General features: G+C 46.1%; 1 protein-coding gene across 1 annotated transcript in view; it reads left to right on the top strand.

Annotated features, from left to right (window-relative positions):
* LOC144180061 (phospholipid-transporting ATPase ABCA3-like) overlaps nt 1-20,308 on the top strand; it is a 97,016-nt gene that overhangs the window by 68,960 nt on the left and 7,748 nt on the right. Inside the window, exons 8-11 of the mRNA XM_077708468.1 lie at nt 53-178; nt 4,489-4,606; nt 14,729-14,877; nt 17,373-17,522. Coding sequence (XP_077564594.1) covers nt 53-178; nt 4,489-4,606; nt 14,729-14,877; nt 17,373-17,522 — 543 coding nt within the window. The remainder of the gene's footprint in view (nt 1-52; nt 179-4,488; nt 4,607-14,728; nt 14,878-17,372; nt 17,523-20,308) is intronic.

The raw sequence follows: 20,308 nt of genomic DNA on the forward strand, positions 1-20,308 counted from the left end.
TGCTGATCGTGCTTCCCCTCTCAGCTGTTGAATTTTTTACTTTCTTGAACAGCCCTGGTACTGGATGCCATGGCGGGTTCAGCTGAGCAAGGATGAGACAGCGACTGCGCTGAACGCCGAGCGCTTCGAGCCTCCGCCAGATGCTCCAGCCGTTATAGAGTGTCGAGGACTGAAAAAGGTGAGCCGCTGTGGCCACATGGTCGTAGTATCTTTATACGTTCGCATTGCATCACTAAAAAAAGCTTTGCATTTCCAAGCGTCAGGCCTTGTTGCGAAAACAGGGGAAACTACAATTCATCGTATTGTAATGAATTTTTGAAAACCCAAATTCTTTCGAGAGGTTAAGAGGCACATGCAGACATGCACCCGTACAGACACACGCAGACGAGGGAACGTGCGTGCGTGCATGCGTGTGCAATTTTATGTTAGCAGTAAGCGATGGCACAGAAATGTTGCTGCAATCAAAGCATATTAGGGCGAACTTTCGCTTATCGCTCATCTAAAATACAAGCTCAGAAGCAGCAACAAAGGTACGCGCCCAATCGAGAGTTGGCGTATCTAACGCCGCAGCGTTTGCTCATCGTGCATTTTCGCGGTCCGTGCTCTGCTTCACAAGACTTCACAATTACACCGATGACATGCGCGATGGATCCTGAAGAATTTAGGCGAGTGAGGCGCAGGCTGCGCTCTGTCATCAATTAAGATGTCGGCGCGCAAAATAAAGCCAGAAGGTACAAAAGGATTCAATTCAATTCAATTCATTTTTTTTCTAGATAGATCTGATATTCACAGCGTGACTGAGGTCCAGGAGTCAACACATAGTGTGACAAACGATGCTAGACGAAAAAAAATACAGTATTACCAGAAATTCGTACCTGATGAACAATCGATTCTCTAACTGTCAATTCACAGAGGGATACGGAAGGAAAAGCATGCAAGTACAATAAATTTCATCATATCATCATACAATACTTCAACAAAGTATTAGATACAACCTCAGGAATTTACACAGCCTATAACGGAGTTTTGTACAATAGTTATTACATGAGCCAGCCACTAAGGACAAGGTACATATACACTAGTGTAATTAGGAATCAAATCAGAGAATAGTTCAAATTTGAGCGCCAGAATACAAAAGTACAAAAGAAAAAAAACGGAGACATTACAAAAAATAATAAACTGAAGAAACACCCATCATTCAAGTACCATTGTAAGTACTAAATGCAAAAAATAATTTCAACATTCCTTCAATAAAAAATGTTGCAGCTGTTGATATTTATTTAAAATGATAGGAAGGCTGCGCTGCAATGGTGGCAATTTGTAGTTAGTACGAAAACGAGGGATGCGCCAGCTGTCAGTGTGGCGGGTGTTTAGTATATGATTTGAACTTTCTAGCTGCGCGGTGGATATTAAAACGTTTTTTGACGCAGTGCAAGAAAACAAAATACGAGGCATTTCGCTCGCAGTGGGGCCTGCGACCGCCGCACAGTGGGCCTGCTCGCATATAAAGTAGCGGTCGTACCAATGAATGCTCATTGTACCGGTCGTTACCTATATTACCGGCGAGCAAAGATAATTGCGGGCTAAGTCTTGACCTTTGTCATAGCTGTCCAAACTTCAGCGCACACGTGCAAACCACACTGCTGTCATATCTGCCTAATCGAGTAACGTTGTTTATTTTTGAGTACTTTCGTTCGTTTGAACGCACGCAAACATTTTCGAGTTTAGCTTTACTTCGTGTAGCTTCCTCATTACGCGAAGGTTGTCTATGGGCGCGCAAACTTTCACAGGGAAACCTCGAATTCTTAAGGACCGGCTGAAACAGGGCTTTTCTGTGCGTGGAATCGCCATCGTTGTTGTGGAAAAACCTTACGTTTTTTCAGAGAAGGGAGCACTAATTAACGACAACCTCCTCAGCTGCTGAAGCATTTTCGCCATATCTGGAGCGCCACGCGTGTAGGAGCTCCATCGAGGTGGCTTGAAAGCCCAAGAAACGGCAAACGTTGGTATGACAGCCGTCCCCGGTCAATGCTTGCGGCCAGAAGCACAGTTAATTTCGGGATATTTTTTTGATCCACTGCACCCGTACCGGAGGAACGGAACCAGGTGAAAGCAAATGGCCTCTACCGCGCACCAGCCCCGCTTGCTCAGCTGTACGCAACCGATATCAGCGTACGATATGTTCACTAAAAGTACTACGCAAAAATGTTGCCGGACCTTTCAGCATACTCTTTCCCGAAACCGTTTCTTTCGGCTTGTTTCGTCGTCCTAAGCCAGATCTAACCTACAACATAGGCATCGGACTCACTGAAGCTACTTTTTTAGAGTCACTACTCATGCAGCTACTACACTGCCTCTGCAGAAGCTGAAAACCAACCAAGACTCCAGGAAACATTTTTGTTGGATGCTCGTTTTTTAGTTATAATTGCTATGCGCGGTCTTCCATTTGCAATTGCGCGCTCGCCTAGTGTTTCCCCCGGATTTGCTTTTTACTTTTTAAGCGCTACCTGAAACTGTGCCCCCCAAGTGCTTCTTCCTGTTTATCTTTTCTGATTCATGCTACAGAACAAAACACTCTGAATATATTTTTGGATTTCAATCTTTGGGATTGTCACCCTTTCCTTATTTGGGTGCTCTGCTAGAAGATGCGGGGAGTCGACTCAAGCGAGCTAACAACCCCACCGAATCTACAGGGCACAGGTGACGAAGGGGGTGGCCGTCTGATGTGCGGCTTTCGCCGACCAGAGCGGTAAGAATGCATCAGAGCCTCGAACCAACAACAAAAGAAAGACTTACATTTGGACAGGCAAAACACTATACAAGCACGAAGACATGTAACGTAACCGAGGCGTCACTTATAACGAATGCAAATGCGGGAAACACTTCAAAATTAGGGACAATTATTCAATCAGGAGTGTTAACAAATAGATATTACAAAAGAGAACAGTTTACTAAAAAGACAACGAACAGGTCGATGCATATTGGAGACAGAGTCCCACAATATTCACCGACGGGGCAGGACGATGCACCGCTGTCGAAGGCGATACGGCTACCTATCAAGCGTGGCTTCATCGTAGGCCAGGCCGTCCGAGACGATCCCCGTGATCCGAGTTCCGGGGGTACTTTGGAGTCCTCTAGGGCGCGGGTCGCCAATGGTGTGGTGCACAAACTGGCAGAAACCGTTGTCACATCAGGACGTCCAAAAGTAGTGAACCTGCTTCGGCGTGAGTCTTTTTATAACCGCGCCAGCGCGGAGAGAGAGGGCACAACACCCAACGCGCCAGCCACTGACGAGCGCACAACTTCCCTCTTTCTCCCTTCTAGAATCATCGACGTGCCTTAGCCCTGGCAAAGCCTCACTAGCCCCTTCGAAAGAACTCGAAGCTTCCGTGAAAGTTGAGCGGCGGAGCGGTATTTTCTTGCCGCCGAGCCGGCGAATGCTCGCGTTAGCGCCGCTTCGTTCAAGAGAGTTCCAGTGTTTTCTTGGGGCGAATAGAATTGATCTGAATGAATCGGACGACTGTAACGAGATTTATGCGCTGTTCAATAACATGAAAAATTTATACGGTACTTTCAGGCGTCGTACGATCGAGTTTGTGACAGGGATGTACGCGCGCTATAAAATTTAAGGAACGCTATGAAACGCGTTAGCGAAGGGTTAACAGCTGTGAAGACTTTCTTGCGAACGATAGCTGGGAGGGTGGGCGCTCTGTGGGCACTCTGTGGACGCTATCCGGGTGAGTGCATTTGCGAGCTTAGCCACATAACAATTTCGTGTTAGAGGCATCTCATCTGAGCAAACCGTGGAGACCACGGAAGGTGTGCTCTGCCCCAATGGGAGTTGCCAAAGACTGCCCACAACGAACCGAGGAAAATCCCGGGCCATTTTGACTAACGTGAAGAGCGGGGAGGGGTGAGGCATGCAGTGTATGTGTTCAAGGCGCCTTGAAGAGTTTGACCACGCAGATGGAACTGTTGGAGTGTAGAGGCATACATCTTTGCTGAAAATGTCTGGTTTCTTTGAAGCACGAAGCCTTCCAGAGCGAGGGATTGGAACATGAGCGTCCCACGGTGCTCTTCTAGTCCGCGTTTTTGCCCAATGAAGCGAAACGCTGTAGCGCGAGCCATTGGAACGCGAGTGTGCCGGTTGTGGCCTGCTTCGGTCGGTTCTCACATGTGCGCTCCAGTGCAGATGCTAGGGAAAGACTGGCCATAAGCCCTTCCGACCACTTATAGGGATGCCTGCATCGATTGGACATTTTCCAAGAATGTTCCGGCAGCTTCGAGTACCTGAACACCGATTATCGTGGCGACCACAAAGCCATTGTGACTATCGATACTAAGAGTCAGCGAATGATTCACAGAAGTTTAAGTAGCGCTGTGGTTCAAAGACCGAAGGTTTTGTACATCTTTGTTTACAGCTCCGCTGGTCGATAACATTACAGGGCGAAATTGCAGTGGACTTTTTGTTGTGCTTACTTTGCGCAGTATTTCGGGAACTTTGCTGCGCTAAGTGGCGTCGACATGACTATTCACCGACACCAGGTCACCGTCCTGCTCGGCCACAACGGAGCTGGAAAGACGACGCTGTTCAGCATAATGACGGGTAAGATGCTTCCCAGGGTGCTTCATTTTTGCCTGTGTTTTTATTTGCACGAGAAAGAAATTTCTGCAGAAAAAAAAACATTCACAATATGTTTCAAATATAAAGTTAAATATGACCCAATATATGGCGTGGCAAATCGCAGCCTTCTCAAAAATGACTACTAAACCTCTTGAAGAAAATATGCTTTCTCAATAAGAACGGATAATGTAGGCAACTAATAGTGCAATGTGATTCATGTGTAAAGGTGCTACAAGTGGTTAGTTTAGTCTAACCCTTACTAGAAAAATAAGATGCATCTTTGAAGTTACCACACGAATTTATGTTCAGAAGGAAAGAATCGCAATTAGCAAGTGTCTGAGTGTTACCTAAAACGTAGGTAATGATAGCAAGTCTCTTCAGCCCAACTACCACTCGGTGGAACAAAAAGTGCTCTTAGGTTTATGTGTTTTCCTAACTCAGGAGTGAAATTCGGTTCCTTAAATTTATTGAATATTTGGTACTATGTGTAGAGGAAGAAGTTAAAGGACCGGAGTTGAAGGTCATCTTCCTGGATTGATTGGTTGCATCCCGTCTCCCTTCTCTTTGAGCGCAAAGGTGTTAAATATACACACAAATGACTTTTGTGGAGTAGGTGTCGTCAAGCTCATAAGCAGTTAAGCATTTTGTATACTGGGGTAACCGCAAGGAATGTCTAAATAAACGGAGGGAAAGAATTTTTTATGTTCCACTAAAATTTCCGTAGGCCAAAAGTGGGCAACGCATAGTCTCTAAACGTGATACTACATAACTTGTCCTAATAACTCCGTCGTTCTCAATGCGGGATTCAAAACCCGCATAAAGGGATAGGAAAGTACCCAGAATATTGCTGTTTTGGGCGGGGACAATTTTTTTTAATATTTCTTTATTTTACGTGCATGTAAAAGTGTGTTGCCCCACGGCGCACTGCCATGGTTCTAAGCATTTCTCTTGGCGGGACACGTGTGGCGATTAGGTATAAACATTAGGACTACGAACGTTCTAGTGCGCTATCAGCGAACCCTGTTTCGGGTTACAGGGCTTTAAGTGATGCACTTTTGTTTGGGATAAAAAAATCGCTTGCCTTTCCCCTCGACATTTGGTTCGGAACTACGCGCACAGTTTTTATTTTGTACGTGCCTAAGGCGTTAATTTTCATCCACTCCGCTACTTCGCGCAGCAAGTGGGGTTGAAGTCTCGCACTGTGCAACCCCGAACAACCACGGCATAAAGGAACTCTGCAGCCTTCTGTTTGATGAGCTCCTCTACAGGCAGGGCTTAGCTTGAAGATTACATATTGCGCGAACCATGTATTCTATTTGTATACTCGTGTTTTATATTTACTATCCGCCTGCGCCCGGTTGTGTTAGGTTTCAAGAAGAGTGCATGAATCCTTTGGATACCTTTGAGTGAGTTTTTGGCCCTAAGGTCACTAGCCTAGAATATCCTTCTTTAATCCTCAGAGTTCTCATTGCAATTCCATGTTTCGAGAAACAACCGCGACGAAAGATAAATGCTGGCTGTGCTGCCGCAGTGGTATTTCATTCGCCGACTCTCACCTGCGCACGTCCGTTTGTTGACTGGTGCCATGCCACATGGGTATTCTTTGAGTTGTTATGGGAGCACAAGTTTGCTCCAGTAAACTTTTTTTTCCTTCAAGACACCTGCGTTGTTTTTGGCAGCGTGATATATAGTGGAGGAGCTGAGCACATGCATCATAAACCCTCTGCCAGCCGCCAAGCAAACCCAACCTGTACCAGCCGTTGACAGCAAAGCCTCCCACCCTAGTTCCGTCTAATTACTGAGAAGGTGATAAAGGAAGACGTCGCGACCAGCACCATGGTAAACCAAGCCAATCCCCCCGTTGTCGTCTAGCAACATCGGGAACCCACATCATTCAGACGGTATTCTGTCGAAGACACCGAAGAGCGGCCCGGGAAGTTGGAGCGCGTCCACATTTTCAACCGGTCAGGTGACGAAGAAAACCTGACGAAATTGTTTTTTCCTCTAGGAATCGGCTTGAACGGGGACTTGGTTTGGCTTTAAAACCGCGACCGCTCGCTGACATCATGAACCACCCTAAAAACGGAATATTTGAAAACGTTCACAACTGTCTTTCGTAAGGATTGATCTGCGCTGTTGTTGCAGATGCGACACCAACACGCGAACGAAGGCATGTTAGTGTGCGTTGACGACATGAATTTGCAATTCTGGCTAGGTGACACCGAAATTCCATAGGAGAAGTTGCCCTTTGTGGTGATAGACGTTAAAGATCACTTCGCTGGACTCCTTCGAAACCTCCGACAGCCATTCATGAATTCTCAACATGCGCTCGAGGCAGAACGATCGACCCCTTAACCCGTTTTTGGCAATCTCCACCAGCGACCCAGGATTCGCAAAGGACTATTTACGGGAACAAATCCGCGCCATAATTCGCGAAGAACTGCGAAACGTTTTACCAACAACGCCCAACCCTAAGTTGCCTCCCTGACCGACACAACCTGAGAAGGTTCAACATGCACTGGGAACGTCTAAGGCCTCAGAAACACCCCTTGAGCCACAAGCTATGGCCTCCGCCGAATATGATTGTCGACCCCGCCCAGCTACAACACGTCATCAGGAGGCCCTGCTGTACCGCTGTATGCTGTCGCCGCCCCGCCCATAGTAACACAAAACAAGACGTCCAGGAAGAGGGACGTATGGCGAACCCCCGACAATCGTCCGCTGTTCTACCACAGCCGAAAGGCGGACCGCAACTACCGTCGCTGCCCCTACACGTGGCTCGGTTCGCACGGTTCATCGTCGATGTACCTGGCCCTCTACAAGGCCACACCAACCGGGGTCCAGCACGCTTCAACCGTTCGCCGTCGCCCTGCGCATACCTATCGCCACGCCATCGAAACAGCGCAGGCTTCACGTGCGGGAGACGCTTCAGCACGCGTAGGACAAAATATAAGCAGCAACGTCTGGGGCTGAACTTGCTCAATTCTTCCATTATATAAAAAAATAATTCAATATCACCTGTTACTACTTTATTCTTTGTTCTATATATCACACCTTTTGTTTTATTTGTATTAGCTTTAAGACGCCGTCTATGCACCAGTCACGTAAATATTCCAAAAATTGGTTTCCACACTACGATATCTCGGATGTTGTGTTTCCTGTGGCAAGTATTGTCATATCATCAGCGTAAGCTACTAAACGAAACGGAAGAGGGTTATAAAAATGTAATCTAAATATACCAAAAACAAGATTGGCCCTAAAATACTGCCCTGTGGTACACCAGGCAACATTGACTCGACATCAGACACAGTTTCATTAAAACACACCACTTGCTTACGGTACTTCAGGTACGACTGCACTAAAGCAAGACTGATTCCCTTAACGCCATAAAGACTGGGTTTTTGAAAAAGTAGCGAGTGGTCGATAAAATCAAATGCCGTGGATAGATTAACTTATATACCCAGCACAATAGTTTTTCTTCAAAAGCGTCGATTATGATCTTTTTTTGCTTAGTTAATGCCATTTCTGCGAATCGCTGTTTTCTAAATCGACACTGACAATGGGAAAGAGGAAAATGCTTGCATAAAAAGTTAGTCAATCTGTAATGAATGATTTTTTCTAGGGCTTTAGGTAGTAGTGGTAGGATAGATACCGGTCTATAATTGGAAAAGTCAGAGACAGAACCACTTTTATGTATTGCAACAACCTTTGCAATTAGCATTTGCTTCGGGACGACACCGAGGTTGTAAATATATGTCAATATCGGGGCCAATAGGTCTATTACAAATTTAAACAGTTGAATTTGAAAATCATCGTTATCCTTAGATTTACTTGGTCGAAGATTTGAAAACATGGATATAACTTCTAATGCAGTAGTGGGTAACATTAAGTTTTTCGGACGCTTGGTGCCATACAGGCATAAGGAATAATTTGTGCTGGAGACAGCGATTGTGCAATAGTGATAAAAAACCGTTTAAGCTGGTTGGAAAGCTTTTTCCCGCAGAGGACCTTCCCGTCTTTTTCAATGGAAACAGTACCACTGTGTTGCCGGCAGTTAAGCAAGCAATTTAGTTTGTCCCCTTTGATCTGGCGCGTTGTTGCTGAGAGTACGATCAAAAAGATGACTAAAATATTCAGGTTTTGCCATCTTTAGTTCTCGGTTTAACTGATTGCGGTATTTTTTATACGTGCGTAGTTTTTCAAGATTTCGTGTTTTAATTAACTGTGCGAATAGCTTGTCTTTTGATTTGATTTTGCAGGATATTTCTACTGTTACCCATGGTTATCTTGCGTGCACGGAAACATTTTCTGTTCTATTTCTTATTTCTAGTTTCTATGTTCTACATTGTATTTTTTATTGTGCGCGATGACAGTACTATACGGACGATGAAGTGGGAAACGTTGATTTCGGGACAGGAAACACCTTCAACAAAGAGGAGAGGTTCCAACAGTATCTCTAGAATCTCCTGCCACCATGTTCGTCTCTATGCCAGAGAGCGGCGATTTTCATATCCCAGTTCGTACTTCTTGTGCCACCCAGTTTTCAGTGTTCAGTGTTTCAGCGTTCCTCTGAAACAAGAACGAAAGCACGTTCCTCATTCCTTGCCAATTTTGAAACGAGCTCCCGTTACAAGTTTTTTTATTGCGGAAGGAACGCGTTCCAGTTCCACTTCCAACATTGGAACATCTCGTTACGTTACGTCATATCTCATTTTTAGAATTAAAATAATCTGTCGGATTCCTGAGGCGAAATAAAGTGAGAAATTTTAAACTCACACGGAGCTACGTATCGTATAGGAATGTGAACACCGCCAGCAGCAGTTTATTTGGAGATAAAAAGAATCCAAAGAAACGCTCCCAGACGATTTTTTTCAGAGAGCACGGGACAAACTCCAGGCATGTCAAACTGCGATTTTGGTGCTCGTCTATTATAGGTGCAACACAGATGGCACTTCCCACTTCGGTCTTACTAATGCGCAGTAAGGTTACTGGGCTTCAAATATGCGAATAGAAAGTTGTAAACATGCAGAAATGTAATTAAATGTCTTGCATTAGAAACCGCATGGAAAGGAACAGTACATAGGCCTTCAATGAACGCTGATTTAATATTACAGTTTATTTAAAATACCTTACAGGCCCCTTTGCAGGAAGTTTAGTACGGGGGTTACAAAATTGAAGCTTTGCGGATCATACAGCACAAATGTACGAGTAATGAAACACAGCAGAACAAGTATTGACTGTGAGGTTTGCAATTCAAATTTGTTGGAAGACGATAAGAAGAAAAAAAAATCCCACAGCGTAGTTACACACGACATCTACGGACAAGAATTACAAAGTATGCCGAACACAATTGGGGTAGTAGATAAAGGAAACAACCAAAGATAGCCAAATATGTGGACTTGACGCCCACATCTGTTACTGGGTTAGAAATACGCATAAGGGAAAATCAAAAAAAAAGAAAACGCGGAGTGTAATCGCGCGCGTAAAAAAAACATGCACACTATAAAAATCATAGTCGGACACAAATTGCGGCCTTATAAAAAACAGAAACAACAAAAAATAAAGAAAAAGAAATGAGAAAACAAGAAAACGCGTTCCGTGGTACAGAAATGACAAATTCCTTGCTTCTGATTGATTAATTGTAGGGCTTAACACGCGGGCGCAACGACAGCGATGAGGCGCGTCGTAGTGGAGGGCTCCGGATTAATTTAAACCACCTGGGGATCTCTATTGTGCGCCAAAATTTCGTACACACGGGCATTTTTATTTTAAGCCTCTATCAGAAAAGCGGCCGCCGCAGCCAGGAATCGAACCCGCGTCCTCATGCACAGCAGCACAACGCCTTAGCCACTGAGCCACCGTGGCGGGTGATTCCTTGCTTCTACAAGGAGAAAGAAAGTTGGAAACAAAGTTACAGGATATGGCAGAAGAGAAAAAAATGCACATTAAATGAAAAAATTATGAAAACAATTATTTGGGAAAAATCCCCAAATGCATAGTCGCAACTAAGTAGAGTCTCTCTTTTGAACCCAGCAAGAGTTGCACCTCGATCTTGGAGCCAGACAGGCGAACCTGTTTTTAGATGCGAAGGAGTTTATGGTCGAGCCAGTTCCCTGCGCCGTTGTGTGGGCGCCGTTGTGCAGCGTCTACACCCCCCCTGCGCATGTCTGCACAGGCACCGCTGATGATGATTGTGGCAGGATGCCCGTAGGGATTGGCCAACCAAAGAATCCATCACGAGATAGCTTCGCGTTCAACCACCGTCGTCATCTTCCCGTAGGGGAACCCTGAGTAGTATGCGAGCCATTCCTCCTCTCCTCTCTGACGCTCCTCTCCTCTCCAGGATTGCGCAACTAATCGCAGCACCTGCGGCTCCGCATCCGAAAATGCAAAGCTGCTTAGGGTTAGAGATGCGACGGTAGCCGCTACATACTCCGCTGGGGGCGCCAATGTACCTCCGCAGTTTAAATGACGCACGCGCGCGTTCCGCCTCCACCACCCCCCCCCCCCCCCCGCAATTGTCCTCCCTCAACGCCGCGATCGAACTGAAAACTAATGGAAACTTGAGTCGACCCCACGACTGCTTTGTATACTACTCAGGGTTCCCCTACGGGAAGTTGGTGAAATTATTTTCGTCAACTTTTCCTTGGCCATGTTGAAAAGCCGTTCCACGGAAGCGCTTGAGGCTACTGATGGGTTGTAGTTGAAGAAAAGGTTGTTCAGTGCCTCGAAGTTCTTCATCTGCGACAGCGGGTAGTCAACTGGTACCAGCAGCTACCGCGACAGCTTGTCCTGTGAAGATCGGCTGGTAGGGTTTGCTGCCCACAGGAAACGAAATCTTCGAGCGGGGATGAGGTGGCAAATTCTGCGCTGGATGGCTCGGTCACTGCAGCCAACTCCGTGTTTATATCGTTGGTAGCCTTTTCTCGCACAGAATGACGCCTTTTCCAGAAATTTTTCTGTAACAACAGATGTTCCTGTTCCGACTGCCCCCCATCCTAACTACCCTCCCATGTTTCCTATTACTATTGACTACGTTGGTGTAGAGAGTATAATCAAGTCTTTAAAGGCTTCCTCGTCTCCTGGGTGTGATACGATTAGTCCGAAATTTTTGAAAAACACAAGCTCTTATTGTTCAATCATACTAACAAAGATATTCGAACAATCGCTTCATGAAGGCTGTCTCCCCATCGACTTTAAGATTGGAAAGATAACTGCACTGTTTAAAACGGGTAACAAACATTCACCATCTAACTACCGGCCCATCTCGCTAACCAGCATACCCTGTAAAATATTAGAACACATTATATATTCCAACCTGGCAGGTTTTCTCGAATCTAACTCGTTTTTTTCTAAGTGCCAACACGGTTTTAGGAAATATTATTCATGCGAAACTCAGCTTGCATCTTTCACCCATGGACTAAACACCATTCTTGATCGTTCATCTATCGCTGATTGCATTTTTTTAGACTTTTCGAAAGCGCTTGATAAAGTATGTCACAAGTTGTTACTTCACAAACTACAAAATCTTAATCTTGATCGCAAACTTTTATTTTGGCTTGAATGTTTTCTTTTTAACCGCTCTCAGTTTGTTTTAGCTAATGATAACGTCTCACCCCGAACGAACGTCTTTTCTGGAGTCCCTCAAGGATCTTCAAGCCCTTGGATCAAGGATCTTGAAAGCCCTTCAATCCGATCTTAACGCTATTTCAGTGTGGTGCAAAACATGATTAATGGACCCTAACACTAGCAAATGCAAGTTTCTTCGCGTATCTAGAACTAACCATTTATTGCCCACTTACTATCTGAACGATGCTCCTTTGGAATCTGTCAGCACTTACAAATATCTCGGAATACATATTACTAACGACCTCACTTGGTCCTTGCATACAGCGTACGTAATTAATAACGCTAATCGCATGCTCGGGTACGTACGTCGAAATTTCTCACAGGCTCCCTCAACACTAAAACTGACTGTTTACAAAACGCTTATACGTTCCAAACTGGAATATGCTGCATCAGTTTGGGATCCTAACTTAGAAAATCTAACACACTCACTTGAAATGGTCCAAAATAACTCTGTTCGTTTTATACTTTCTAACTACAACCGGACTGCTAGTATAAGCACTATGAAATCCAGCCTCAGGTTACCTTCTTTATCATCTCGTAGAAAAATCCTTCGCCTTTGTCTTTTTCATAAGCTTTTTCATCACAGCCATCTACGCGACGAACTCATTCTGCCTCCTCGGTACATTTCAGCTCGCATAAATCATGTCCATAAAGTCGGCTTGCCGTCCTGCAGAACTAACTCCTTTTCCCAGTCATTCATACCACGTACATCACAAGAATGGAACCACCTACCCGCACTGACGGCAACAATTTCTGACCACCAACTTTTTAAAACTGCTTTAGCTAACATTGTATAATGGGAAGCATTGAAGTACATTGTATTTTCCTGGTTTTGTTCTGTTTATTGTTTTTTTTCTGCTGTGTTTTATAATATGTTTGTAACTATTGTAACCCACTCCCCTCTCTTATGCCTCTGGCCCTGAGGGTACCTAAATAAAATAAATAAATAAACTGTCTGAGATTCATGATAGCTTAAAAATTGGGATTAAGTAACTGGCGACAACGAGCTCGCGCTTTCTTTTTAGGGGTCTAAACCTGTAATTCCGAACAATTCCCGGTAACCCGGTGAACGTGCAATCCCAGTGACCGTTTGAATGACCTCACAGCGATAGCAACTCCCTCGGCAACACCGCACCCGCAGCTCGCGCGTCTAATGCGGTAATTACCCCTGGTAGTGTACGGTGGTTTCATGGTACCTGCAGCGCCGCTCGGATTTAGAAACCTTTCCCCGACAGGGGACAAATCTATCGGCCAGACGCGCATCATGTCCTTCCTAGACAAACGATGCAAGGTGAAAATAATTCTCGCGGCTGCGCTTTCACCCGTCGAACGCTGCGTTAACTCAACTGGCATGAAAACAAGCACAAGCTGCGGCCCACTGCGTAGTCATTCTTCTGCCTTTTACCTTCGAGGCAGCACGCTCCGCTGAAGGGCGGGGAAATTGCCGAAGAGAAAAACAGCATTGACTTGTGGATTTTCATACTCGCACCTTCGCATCAAAAACAGCCAATTTCTAGGCATGTGGCGTTTGCCCAAGAAATGCCGTTCCTGCCGTTCCTCCGAAAACGTAATGAGTTACCGTTACAGTTCCACCGACCCTTAATAGACAGGGGGCGTTCCTTCGTACCTCCAAAAAGGAACTAGTTCCAGGAACGCCGTTACTTGGAATGCCGTTATGTACAACACTGGTGCCAGCATTGTTCTGAAATGCGGACTCCCATACGACACGCCACTGCCTGTCTCGAAGAGCAAATGAATCATTTTTCCTGCATGATTTCCGATCCCAAATAAGAAAATTTTCAGCTTCCTGGCAGAACATGGTGAAGAGTACCTACCCCTAATATGCTCTACTGTTGCCTTTCGTGCAAGCACTGCAAAGTATAACCATCAGTGCCGAGATTGACATTCGCGTCAAGAACTCACTACAGTGTGGAAAAACGGTGGACGGGTCTGGTTTCATACCGCCAAGAATGCTAAGCTCACTCGCAGCGCCAATATCTCTGTGAAGACATTCAGGATGCAACGCCACCCTTCACTTAGGTGACTGGTTGATTTCTTGAAAGCTTCAGCTCTTTTCTGCTGACGATCATGCTGGGGTGCTCTATGAGAACAGCAATGTTGCATCCTAAGCCCTTATAGTATCCGTATTCTACAGCTGATGTGTCGTATGTGTGTAGTAACCGTGCGGAGTGGGTTCAAAGAACAGTTTCTTCCCTTACCAGGGCTTCACTTATTTGTAGTCATTAGTGTTCGTGTTTGATCTTTACGTCGAAGAATTTAATTTAGAATAACAAAGCACTGGCTATGGTACCAAACGTGTAACGTGCGAAAGAACTCTATATTGCATCTTAATAAATTGTAAACGAGACTTTCCACCGAAATACATTGCTACCAGCGCCTTTGAAAGTATTGTCTCCCAATTCAAAGGTGTTCTTTCCAACCACTAATATTAGCACGTCCTGTTTTGTTGCACAGGGCTCTATACACCCAGCGGAGGGAAAGTCACCGTGGCCGGCTACGGCGTGCACACCGATGCTGCGCGCGGAATGGTGGGCTACTGCCCACAGGTGGACGTTTTTTTCGATGACCTCACCGTCCAAGAGCATGTCGTGTACTACGCGGGCGTGAGTTGTGTTGGATTTCACAGCAATGACGAAGACAACTCCGTCCTCACCAGTAACCTGAAGTTGTTTGCCACCGAATGGTTACAAACAAATACCGAGCCGAATAAGCGATCGAACAAGTAAAAAGTATCGTTTTGTGTCAATGGTAGCCAAAAACTGCGCCCTTGGATCACTGTTGACTACAGCGCCGCGGGCTGGCATAGAAGTGGTTGCTACACTCGCCGACTCGTGTGTTGAAATCATAATCAGTAGTTCTGTGTAACTTCTGCGCCACCAAAATTATCGCGTTCCCATTGTGTGATCTTCGCCGTCCCGGTTTTATAGCAGCTGGCGAACTTTCATTCGCCATATCTGCAAGCGGCACCGTACGATCGCAGGTTTTATTGGATGTCGCATAAATGAACTTCGGTTGCATACCAGCACAAAAGACAGTAGATTCCGCCTCTCCATCTTCTCGTGAATGATGAAGACTAAATAATGAAGTTCTGTTGATTCTCGAGCCGAGAAGAAGATCTAGAGTCGCTCCGATAACCGACGTCCGATGCTTGAAGCAGGTGATGGATGAGGACTGCCTTTATTGTTGGATATAAGGCTTACTTACACTACTTGCATTCTCCAAGTATTTAAATCAGGAAAAAATGACGCTTACATTGTCACTCTGCCCGCAGCAGCCTGTTCGGCTAAGCTCGATACTGAACTAGATCCGTCTCGACCGCCCTCGGACAAAACCTAACACTTCGGTTTTGATCCCAAAAACCATACCTCCAAAATGGGCGTTCAAGACAGAGCGAAAACACCTTTCAAAATGATTAATACGAACTATTGATTGGCCACAAGAACCAACCAATCGTACACATGTCCTCACGTGTGGTCACGAGACCCAACACTACCTCTCATGCACTCAAAGTACGTTTTCCACGCACGTTATTGCAACCGACAAGCCAATACAAGGCATCTGCCACCTAAAGTGACTGACCGCGCCGAGTAGACACACAATTACGTTGAGCGGGGGCTTCAGCCAAAAGGTCAGAGGCGAACGCTTAGAGCCGTCTTCGCGCGGCTAACATCTTACAGTGTCCTCGCCTTCCCGCCCTGCCTTTGTCACCGCGCGGACCGGCACAATGAGGGAGTCGTGGCTAATCCCTTTCCCAGACTAAGGGACGCCGCTGCCCGCTGCGTGTCTGGCGGGAAGAGCTGCTCGAAACCTAGGAGAGCATCATCAAGGCGAAATACCCATAAACGAACAGCACTTACGCCGGCTTTGCAAATCCTCAACGACCACTCCGCGCGCCTTTTCGACACTAAGAGACGGCATCCTTTCACTTCCCGTCGGGTCGTCCAGCTTGTCCAATGACTGAGCCACTTCCAAATCTCGGCGAGCCATAATAGCTTCATGCGGGATGTCCGAGAGGGGACCCCGCGCCTGAGCCGTTTTCACCTCTCTGCACTCATTCCCAAGGTCGAGGTGACCGCATACCAACGCAACAAAGGCACCCGAGGAAGCACCCCCCGTCTTTTACCACACAAAAAGAATAAACCCAAAGCATGCACTCGGCGGCCCCCAACTTCGCGTCCCTGCGGTTGCATGAAAGGAACGCAGCTTGGCACCTACAAGCCGAGCCGACGCCGATACGTGAGCCACCGGCGGCTTTCATTATTTAATTGAGGAGCCTGAACTTAAGACGTCAAGCGGAATAATTAGGTACTTGTCTAATTGGGTTTAGTCTTCAGTAAATGCCCCTAAGAGACTTTTATGATGGCCCACTTGCAATGTTCACCTCACCTCTAGTCGGCTGAGGCCATCAATGCGGCGTAGCGTTTGGGACGCGCTCCAAATGCAGTTCAGGATACCGTACGTTGAATTCAGCCCGAAATTGGCGCATATTTTATTTTACAGCACTTATTTTACCTTTGTTATTGCGCGGTCGGCCATGTCTTCACCGATGTCTTGCTGTGGATGCTTTACTCGCTAAAGCACTCCAATGTAAAAAGAAAACATTTGTTTCGGTCTTTTTATATTTGTCCCTCTTTTCATGAGGCGCCACGACTTGGTAGGATTGTCGGAGACGGTGCTGAGGTGTGTTCTGCGAATAAAAAGGCGTCTACCGGCTTTTGTCTACGGTTCCAATACAGGAATAACTACAGTTTCTGCATAGCTTTGAGGATTTAAATTCTAAATCTTGCTATATTTTATCGATTATGACGTTTTCTCGGCGACGGGGATAACAGCAGTGATGAAGCTTCTAGTAGCTGCTGATGGCAGACGGCGCTAAAGGTGCGTTCAATAAAGTTGCTATATTACATATACCGACGCTGACGGCGATGAAAATAGCGACCACGAAGATCGTGTTCGTCGCGATACCTTGCAAATAAAGCTGTCCAATGAGTATTGTCGCGGGACTTCTCACCGCGAACAGTGCTGCTACTTTTCAAAATGCCTTTAACAAATTGGCGACAGGTTTAATTATGGTGAAACCCTCTCCTTTGTTTTTCAGCTGAGAGGCGTCGACAATCCTATAAGAAAGGCGAACAAGATAATGCACACTCTCAGGCTCAAGGACAAAGCTGAAAGTTTGCCTCACCAGCTGTCGGGTGGATACAAACGGAAGCTCAGCGTAGCTATAGCTCTTGTGTCATCACCAAAGGTATGGTGGCTTTGATAAATCCTTGCATGCACTTGGCGATTTTCCGTATCTCTATGATACATTTTAAATTCAAATTCGAGCTTTACGCGTGAAGCTGATTCGCAGAATAGAGGGTAAAAAGCGAGCACTATTCTATGATGGATCACGGGCTTGTGAATTTTGATCACCTAAGAGCATTAAAGCAGCTACAATACCTTGAAAGAGAAACGTTCTTTTTAGCAACCGTCTGAAGGACAGCTGGTTCTGCCGGCATATATTTATCATGCACTCTGCCTGCCGTACAACGCCTTACTCTTTGAACCGATCCATGGCATCAGGTGTATTTGATACGTTTCTGTCGCACATAGAGCTTATATGTCTTCGGAAGGATAAAAATAATGGTTCAATTGTCCTAAATTGGCGACCCTCTTTAGTTGCCAGCTTGGCGCATTTGGCACTTTTCCCAGCCTTCATAAAACGGTCTAAAATGGCCACAGTGAATACTGAGGGTTGCGGAATTAGACCTTGAAAAATCTGAGTAAAACAGTGGCAATTCTTTAAGTATTTCAAAAACGCGGGATGCACTCAAATTATGTCTTATAAGTTTTCGGACTCCGTAAAAACATAGTAAAAATTGTTCTATTCATTTATAAAATTTCCAGAACGAACGCCATATGGGGAAAGATGGACCAAAAGAATCCAGTTAGTGACAACAGGCAGCTTGTTCGCTATATTGGTGCCTGCCTAAGGTGAAAGAGAAGCAAAATTTTAGCGTTAATAGTAGAATAAAGCCATGGAGGCTACCCAGTTTGTTCTGCACACATTGAATGGTAGGATAAAGTGACTGCTATATTTAACCCGCTCCTTGCTGCGATGCTCATATGCCCTGCCGATGGGGCGAAGCCCGTAATCACTTGATGTGCGTCGGAGGTGTCTTGTGCTCTGGCCTTTCTGTAAGGTGAGCTTGCAGTTACCATGCCTTCCTAACAACTTTCCCCCGGCTTTCGGGGAGATTATCTACGAAGTTAGGGTCCTGATGCTAATCCTACGTCTGCCCCACCATTGGCGCCCCCGGGGCGCTTGTTGGTAATTATAATATTCCCAACCATAAAATTAACTGCGCAGAGAAGCAGAACACAAGACCAGGACACAAACACGGGCGGTGAAAAATCAGTGAGACACATTAAAACTACAAACGTCTGTTTCATAGTGCCGATCATTTGCCACGGCCCTCGTTGCAAGCTTTATGAGGATGGTTTTTGGCGACAGAGAGCGCTCTGGAGGACATTGTTGGCGAATTTCTGGTGCGTTACCGCATCAACGGCTCATGAATAAACGCGAAGCTGTTAGTACGTATGAAATGGGGGAAAAATAATAAATGCTGAGGTAAGACTGTCTATGGACAAAAACATGCCGATATTGTCACGTAGTCAAAGACGACGCAGTGGGCTTCAAAGAAAACGAGTTTATTGGAGCGAACTTGAGCTCCTCTAACAACAAATAGAATACAAAGGCGGCGAGACAGCAGTCAAGAAAGTTACGTGCGTAGGCGAGTGCGGAGAGTCGTGGGCCGTGGCGTATGCTCTGCAGGCTTTTATCTTTCTACGCGAGTGTTTCTCGAACCGTCGATTTACATCCAGAACATGGTAGATCAAAGAAGATTATTTTGGGCTAGTGATGTTAGAGCGAAACAGTCTGCTTATCTCAATGAAATAGCCCTTGCGTCATAAGAATAGAAGACACACTTCGCTTGGGACACAGATAAGCGAGCCGGGCGTAGCCGGCCAGTAAAAACAAACAATAAACAAACCCATACATGGTTCGCGGCATTACCCCCCTCTAAGTGCGCATCGACCCGATGTTAAAACAAAAATACAGTCCCAACAAACAACTACAAAAAAGTCCGTCATCTTGCATAGTAAGGCTTCAAGCGAATCACGTGGACGACTTCGGGTGGCATGTGTCGTCGTAATGTTCCCGAATCACCATCGGGGATCACCTCGTAGTTAAGTTGCCCTACACGTCGTAGAATCTGCTATGGTCCGAAATACAGTCGTAGAAGCTTCTCACTGAGTCCGCGTCATAGGATGGGAGTCCAAACGCAAACACGATTCCTTAGGTGGTACTCGGAGTCTCGGCGTCTCGGCGTCGGAGGTTGTACTGCCCGGCATCCACCAGCTGCTGGTCCGTTGTACGAACTCGAGCGAGCTGGCGGGCCTCCTCCGCACACTGAAGGTATCTTTGGACGTCGGGGTTGAGGTCGTCGTCTTCTATATGCGGAAGAGGGCGTCCAGCATCGTAGTCGGCCGTCTTCCGTAGACAGGCTCGAACGGCGTCATCTGCGTAGTTTCCTGGATAACCATGTTGTACGCAAACGTGACATACGGGAGAACTTCGTCCCAAGTCTTATGTTCAACTTCATCGTACATTGACAGCATGTCCGCGATTGCCTTTTTCAGATGTTCTGTTAGTCCATTCGTTTGGGCGTGGTACGCCGTCGTTTTTTTCCTTGCATCAGCTCCACAGTAAAGGCCGTTCTGCGGTCCGTGATTAGGGCTTCCGGGGCTCCATGTCGCAGCATAACTTGGATTGTGAAGAACTTTGCGACAAATTGTGCAGTCCCTCTCGGAAGAGCGGCGGTATCTGCGTACCCTGTCATGTAGTCGGTCGCTACGACAATCCTCTTGTTCCAGGATCGGGATGTAGGAAACGGGCCCAGAAGGTCCATTCAAATCTGTTGGAAGGCCCTTGATGGGACGGCGATCGGCTGCAGAAGTCCGGCGGGTCTCGTCGGTGGCGTGTTTCGT

The sequence above is a fragment of the Haemaphysalis longicornis genome, unplaced genomic scaffold (genome assembly GCF_048455015.1).
Source record: "Haemaphysalis longicornis isolate Haplotype H1 unplaced genomic scaffold, Haemaphysalis longicornis Haplotype H1 scaffold_4, whole genome shotgun sequence".
Taxonomy (NCBI): Eukaryota; Metazoa; Arthropoda; class Arachnida; order Ixodida; family Ixodidae; genus Haemaphysalis; species Haemaphysalis longicornis.